The sequence below is a fragment of the Myotis davidii genome, unplaced genomic scaffold (assembly GCF_000327345.1).
Source record: "Myotis davidii unplaced genomic scaffold, ASM32734v1 scaffold450, whole genome shotgun sequence".
In the NCBI taxonomy this organism is placed as follows: Eukaryota; Metazoa; Chordata; class Mammalia; order Chiroptera; family Vespertilionidae; genus Myotis; species Myotis davidii.
Genome location: NW_006282385.1, coordinates 1,783,768 through 1,791,913, shown reverse-complemented (window position 1 = coordinate 1,791,913; position 8,146 = coordinate 1,783,768). Strand labels below are relative to the sequence as shown.

At 34.9% G+C, this 8,146-nt stretch overlaps 1 protein-coding gene across 1 annotated transcript in view; it reads left to right on the top strand.

Moving 5' to 3' along the window:
* Positions 1-8,146, top strand: part of ITGBL1 (integrin subunit beta like 1) — a 199,171-nt gene that overhangs the window by 97,529 nt on the left and 93,496 nt on the right. Inside the window, exons 6-7 of the mRNA XM_006752925.2 lie at positions 1,566-1,706; positions 7,825-7,971. Coding sequence (XP_006752988.1) covers positions 1,566-1,706; positions 7,825-7,971 — 288 coding nt within the window. The remainder of the gene's footprint in view (positions 1-1,565; positions 1,707-7,824; positions 7,972-8,146) is intronic.

The window sequence follows — 8,146 nt, the reverse complement described above, 5'->3', positions numbered from 1 at the left end:
CCTTTTTGATTGATATTTATGTAACTAGTTGTTTTGCAATAACATAAATGCCATCATATTTAATATTCCTGAACATATACTTCTGTGTACTTTTCCTTTCCTGTGGATATATTATTTGAAGTAGATTTTTATACTAAAATTCCCACATTTTCAGAGCACATATTGTGAAAACAAAGGTACATCCAGAGTTGTACTATTTTGTACTTCATACCTCACCAATCTTTGATCCTAGCCATCTCTTCACCTTTGCCAATCTGACATCCAAAATAATTCTAACTCACTATTGTTTTACAGATTCCCCACCCCAACCCGTTAGTAATCATAGGTTGAGTGGTAAACAATTGTATGTTTATCTATCCTCATTACATCTCTACAAAATATCTGATTGGTGTTGTTTTTGCCTTTGTCTATTTCACTTTAGGCATATTTGTCCTGTACATATCAATTTCTAAGAATTGTTTAAGTTTGTGAAAGTAGTTCTTTGTGTTTTGCACACATATGACTATTTATTCCAACTGTTTTTGGTGTTTTGTTTGCAACCAAATTTTTACATTTTTATATAGATCTATTTTACAAAAATTTTTACATTTTTATATAGATTCTATTTTTCTTTATAGTAATTTGCTCTTGGGATTTTGAATAAAAAAGATTTATTTTATGATTTCAGTTTATATTTTTAAATCTTCAATCTAACTAGATTAGAATGTACTCTGATGTGAGAGGTGAGAAAAAAACTTAACTTTATCTTTCCCTCAAATGATGATTAGCTCATGGCTCTAAAGATGATTATTGATAACTCACACAAAGTAAATATGACCTATACCTGGGCACTTCCCCTTTGGAAATCTACATGTGACCACGGTTATATTTCTCTATCTAATCCAACATACTCTATAACTTGAGCTCATCCTAGCTAGCAAAACTTATCATTGGGTTTCCTTACATGCACCTTCTGCTCCAGGGATTCCTTAGGATCCCCACACCCGTCCCTGCCCTTCTTTGCTTATTCTTGCTTTCTTGACTTTTCTTGATTTGTTCTACTTCCAATCGACCCTAGAATATTTCCCCATCCCCCTACATATCCAGACCATCTGCCCTAATTACTTCAGCCCACATTGATTTCTTCTCCCCCAAACTCTTACAGTATTTCTCACAGTATTTATGTCCTAGTTTACAAAATGCTAGTACTCAGACATTTATTGTTTGCTTATTTTTCTTTCATTAGCTTTCTTTTTGTCAAGTATATTGGAAGCTTCTTGAGGACAAGGATTTTATCTTGTGCTATTTTAATTTTGGGGGTATTATCTTTGAGACGAACCAACACAGAGCTAATGACATAGTCCACAATCCCATATAAATATTGACATAGATAATAACTTTTGTTTATTAAAGAATCTCTGCTATCAACTTTAGATGGAATTTTTCTTTGTAGAATAATTTTTTTCTGAATACATGTATTTTTCAAATATAAAATAAATCACAGATTTTTTAAAAAGTAATGTATAAGCCTTTTGCTTTCATGAATTTTTCTCACTAGACTCACATAAAAGCATTTTTCCATGTAGGGACTTGCGTGTGCGGTGAATGTTCTTGCCATGATGTTGACCCAACTGGAGACTGGGGAGATATTCACGGAGACACCTGTGAGTGTGATGAAAGGGATTGTAGAGCTGTTTACGACAGATATTCTGATGACTTCTGTTCAGGTAAGTGCTCTCTAAATTCCTATTTAAAATTTTAAAAATATTCATTTTCCTATTTGAAGATTCATTCTGATTCTCACAGAAACTATAAAGGAACTGAATGTGCATTCTGAAACATTGGATATCCACAGCACTCCTATTAGTCACTTGGAAACCTTTAAGATAATTCACACTTTGAGCAAAGACTGAAGAGGAAAACGCATCACTCCCTTAAAATTAGTCTAATTTCCCACCAGGGAAAGCCATTAACTCTAGATATCTATTGCTTAACTCAGAGAATTCAAAACTGGCAGACCTTATGACAATTAACAGAATAGGTACCATGATGACAAGCTATATTCATATATTGCAAAACTTAGGATAATACATCTCTCATGGATATTTTAATGCATTAATTCTTCAATATACTTTACATACCAAAATTATTCTGCAAATTAGTTTAAATTGAATATCATTAGTGGATTCAAAAAATTGCTTCATAAATATTTATTGAGGAAATAGTATTTGCCAGGGTCTGGACTGCATCTGGGCTTCTGGGCCCAGCAATGAAGGAGCTAAGCATCATTCTTTTTATAAAAATTATATTTTATTGATTTTTTAACAGAGAGGAAGGGAGAGAGATAGTGAGTTAGAAACATCGATGAGAGAGAAACATCCATCAGCTGCCTCCTGCACTCCCCACACGCTCTATCCACTAAGCCAAACCGGTTAGGGCTAAACATGATTCTTGACTTTATGGAGCCTGACATCTAAATGAAAAGGGATAAATATATGACCTGCCAGAATTTTTAAGGGTTCAATGGGGGGAAAAAATAGATCTGTCTGCAAAAGTGTCATTTAGCAAAAATGGATTATGGGTGTTCAGCCCAGTTAGGTTTGATAATCCAAAAGGCAGAGACATATGCACAGACATCTCTTTAAGCTTGACTTCTTGGTTGGTGTACATGGATAGGAAACACCACTGGTCTATTCAAAGCAAAGGGAGATAAAAGAGCTGCCCTATCTAAGTGTGACTGTACAACTGCAAAGACCTCTGGCCTCGTTGAGGGGAGCCTGCTGCTTAAACTTCCCACTATGCAATGTCTTCTCTTCTGATTAGCCCTCGTGTTCAGGAGGATTTCCTAAATATTTCAAGAATCCTGTTCTCTTGAGGGGATGATGCTCTTTTCAGATTTTTCTATTATTCATTAATATGGATGTTCTTTATTATCACACCAGCATAATGCAGGGCTTGACTCTATTGTAAAGACAAGGGGGAGTCTGTGATGGTTTTATGCAGTGGAGGGCTGTAGTCACGGGTCTGGTTGTGTGGGTAAATGTTACTGAGATGGGGACTATAGAAAGAAATTGTCAAATATATCAATCGTAAAGGACAAATGGCAGCCTAACATTTATATTTTTTTAGCTTATTAAATATGTGGGGCTAAAGGATCAGAACTGAATGTGAGAATTTAGTGATAAGCACAGAGTTGGTAATGAAAACTATACTGAGACTCAATGAACATCATTTAAGAATGTCATTTTAAGATTGTGAGATAAAATATGAATTCACACAATTTAAAATAAGAAAATAAAGGAGATAATCCGGTTTTTTATGTACTAAACAATGTGTGTGGCTTTCTGATACCCCCCTCCCCCCCTCCAATAAGGTGTGCTCTTCCTTGTTAAATTCATGATCTTGATTTGGGAGTGGGGTAGAAAATTTCAAAATAAATATATTATAGTGATAATTCGTGCTCTTGAGACTTGGTCTATCTCAATTGTGAGGGACTAGGACCATGAGGTGAAGATGGATATTGGCATTTCAGTTGATATCTCTATCCTTTTATGAGTTCACAATTCCTGTTGCATGTTACTTAAGCTTAGAATTACTATTATATGTTGGGCAGATAAAAGCCATTAAGAAGGACTACTTGGAATCTGAAACTTTGCACTTCATTTAATCCCTCCCTTTTTCCTTCTATCCCATTTTTCTTTTCCTCTCATTTTTCATTCTTTCATTTCCTATGAGATTTCAGACAAGAATGTTAAGCAATTGTGGTTCCTCATGGAAGGCAGCTAGAAGAGAATGATTAACCATTTATATGTGGTTTCCATGCTGTGGGTATAAACAGGTAGGAATGGGCAAAAGTGTTAAGGTAATAGGCTGCAGTTTGAACAATAAGAAATAAGACAATAAGACGTGAAATCTGTAATTGTGATTTTGTCATTATTTGAGTGAACTGAATGTGTCCAGTTCTCCATAGCCTGCCTCTCACAGTTAAGTTGAGGCATTTAGGAAAGAAGAAACATTGACAGAGATCCTACTCTGATAGATGCTTACCAAGTTCGTTCACATATCTCATTCCATTTTAGGCTCATACTAACTCAGAGAGGGAGACATGATTATCTATATTTTAACAGAAGAGCAAACAGGTTCAAAGAAATTAAGTAACTTGAAAAAGTTTGCACTGCCTTTAAGTGTCATTTAAAAACACATGTGGCCCAAATACTCCTGTAATTTAATCTCCAAGTGATGAAAATAAAATTCTTCAATTTATTTTGATAAGAAAGAACTATCCTCTTGGTGCTCAAAATTCTTATAAAACTAAGCTTCTCTGAACATAATTATGATCTTGGGAGGGCACCAATCTCAGCAGTATTTCTTTATTCTTACTAAATCTGTAATTTTATATATAAGGCTTAGTGAATTATTAGTCTTTACAATTTTTCTAATTGCCTAAGTCACACCATAGGAAGGGTGTCATGCAGCTGATTACTGAGTTTGTTAATAGCTTAGTTTTATGAGACAACAGTAACCCAACTATGTCAATATTCTCTAGTGATTTATGCAAGGCTGGAGTATAATATGGTTCAGATGAAATGCAGCTTTATTTTTAGTTTCTATTCTTGCCATGCAGAGAGTGTTGGTCTTATTTAAATCCAAAAGAAATCTCCTGATGGATTAGTTTAGGTTGGCTCTTTTCAGTAATACACTTAAATGGAGATATTTTGTGCCTACTCCATCATAGGTATGGAAGTACAAATATTTTAAAACATAATCCCTGCTTTCAAATAAACTTGCTTTATTTATTTTTTCTTTTATTGCTATATATTGTTCACCATTCACATGGTGCATGTGTTAGTCTGTATTTAGTCATACACAAACATCACGCACGCATACACACGAACACCTCAAAGATGATATTATTGACAAAACTTGGGTGCTACTAAAATGGCCAGGACATGACCAGTAATCCTAAAGTATACCAACTGTTCTTCAGTTCTATGAGCTGTTCCTTTGAATTTACTTTCTGATTCGGAAATACGTTTCTATCCCTGATGATTGCTTACCACCCTGGTCTCTTCCTCAAATTTCAATAATTGAAAAATTATGCTGCAGTGTGACCTTAAACTCCATCCTTCAGTTTGGGTTGCCTATCAGAATAATGAAAATATAAGATTAGTCCTGGCTTACAGTAGTTTGGAAAATGGAATCATTTGATAGAACCTATATTATGTGGGAAATTTTATCATTGTGGATTACCAAAGCACTCAGGAAAGAAACTGAAGGAAATTATTAAGTATGTTCAGTTTGCATTGTCTTGAAGGAAAATCAATATATTGAATGATTTTTTATATGACAAGTACTGATTGGGTCTAATTTATTTCCCCAAACTTTTCTCTATTGATTGTCTTCATATTACTTTGTAAGAAACTACTTGTCAACATCAGATTCCAATTCATGGCCATTTTAAAAGAAAGGAATGTCCACTATAGCAGAGGAGTGTTTGTCTGGAGTGAATGAAACTGCGTTTGTCCTGTATTTCTGAGTTTAGATAGCTTAACTCAAAGGAGCACAGTAATTGCAAAGAAAAAATTAGTTTTGGTGTCAACAGTCTCTAATATCATGGCTTGAGAGCCTTTTTAGTTTTACCTGCCCAACATAGCCATGATGACACTTGATGTCTGGTCTTGCTGCCAACTCTCCACCCATATGGTACAGATTTGGCTGTGATCCCATTTACCGTACTTACCAGCACCAACGCCATGCTGTTCTCCCATTGTGTGTGTGTGTGTGTGTGTGTGTGTGTGTTAATGTATGCTTACAGATCTTTTGAAAGCAGTTCTCTGTGTGTGTGTGTGTGTGTGTGTTAATGTATGTTTACAGATCTTTTGAAAGCAGTTCTCATATTTGATAACAGGAATAAATAACAATCTGTATCTTTTATTTCTGTTTTGTTATCCCTTGCTTGCAGAGTTTAAAGGAATATTTGTTAGAAGCAATGAAATTAGCTCCTGCAGGCATACTCTACAAGCTTGATAAACTAGCATGGAGACATTACATAACTGATCAGAGTGGTGAAATTCACATCTTTCAGTTCTCTCACTTTTAAAGATAAAGTCCAGTGAGATGAGGCCCCAAAAGATGAACTGGTGACACATTTAGATCAGGGCACAAATATCCTAATTTCTTTTATGCCCTTTCTACTGTTTGTGCATAAAATACTCTGATAGTGTATGTTATGGTAGTCTAAAAGATTTTGATGCTAAATAAATCTTATCTTTTCTAAACTTTTCTTTGTATATCAAAACCATGCATTTTCATCTTCTTTATTTTATCTTTATAAAATGATTCTTTCATTTGTCCATAATTTTTAATGCATCCACAATGAATCTGACCTATTTCGATATTAATTGGACCATATTTTAACTCTAAGAATACCTTACTAATAACTTCTGGCTGTCCTCACAAATTTGTTTTATTCAGCCACAATTATTTTAGTATTTCCATGTGGATGATCCTCAGATAGACAATAACAGCCGCTCTTAAACCTGTGTCCCAACTATATAACCTGAGACTGTGCTCCCTTCAGTCACAGGTATGCCCAGCAGAGGCTCCTGTTTCATTTTAGGTGCCTAGTTATTGGGACCTTCACACTGGACACGGGCTGCTGCCTGAGGATTTCAAACAACTGCAGCAGCAGGTGGCAACCTCCTGGGTAGGGACTTCCTGGCATCTAAAACCTGCTGGATATTTTGTTCTAACTTTTACAGCTATTTTAAACTCTCAAGAGTAAAGCTTCCCCCCTCCTTTCAATCTAACTCTCTTCAGTTTTCTTTTTTGTTAAAGTGTTAACTGATCTTCCACAAATGACAGCATGTTCTGTACTTTGCCTGGTATCCTCATGGCAGATCTAAATGTTCTTGAAATGAAAACTCTTTGTCTTCAAGAATTTCAAAGCCATTAGCTCTTATAAGATGGCAGAATAGATTGTACTTTAAATGTTAAAGATTTTGTTTTTAGAACTGTTTTTTACCTATGCATTTGCAATACAGCTCTGTTCGCAAATTTTGCTTGAAATGGCATGAGGGTTGAGGAGAAGAGTAGGGAATTTCTTAAGCAGGGATAAATGGCAAAAAGCCACAGGATCTACAACCAGTGAAATCTAATTGTTAATGAATTAAACTACTAAAATAAAAATCCTCATATTTGAAGGCCTAAATGATCCTATTCACATGTTATACATACAGGGTATCCACAAAAATGTATACACACTTTGAATAAGTATTAATTCCAATGGATTAATTCTGAAAAGAAAGAAACATTGGCATTAATACTTATTCAAAGTGTGTATACATTTTGGGGGGACATCATCATTGATATTTCTATCTCTTTTTTCCTCTCCCTTCCTCTCTGAAATTAATAAAAATCTAATTAATTAAAGAAATAAATATAATGAAAATAATGTGTGGGTGACTTCAAAAGATAAGACCTGTTTCACAAATAAATTATTTTCCATTTCCAATGCTTTCTCCACATGAATTAATTGTCAAAGCCATCAAATATTCAATTTAGGCTACAGCAGGCCAATACAATCACATTCATATGGATTTTGATAAATTCACATTTATAGCCCTATAAGCGTGTTAATCATATCTGGAGTTGTTGCTTTTCTTTACCCCTTATGAGCAATTAATATAAATTAGGTATTTAGGATCTTGAGAAAAATGTTCCTTTGCTTTAAGGTCTAATATTGTTAACTAAGATCCTGACTCATAACATTCCCTGTTGAAATGAATTCTGACTTCCATATATTTTTTACATGTATATGTATTTTTTACTGCTCTCATTGTGAAGGTCATGGACAATGTAACTGTGGAAGATGTGACTGTAAAGTAGGCTGGTATGGGAAGAAGTGTGAGCACCCACGTTCCTGCCCACTGTCAGCTGAGGAGAGCATCAAGAAGTGCCAAGGGAGCTCCGATCTGCCCTGCTCCGGAAGGGGTAAGTGAGGGTTCTCAGGCCTTACCACCGCCTCCTAATCCTATGCGACAGATGAATTCAGTTCACATATATCCTATTGAAAAGATAGCTAAGATTCCTGAATGAGCAATGAGTCTTTTAAGAACTAATAAAACATACAGATGATGTATCAGAATTGTACACTTGAAAATGTATA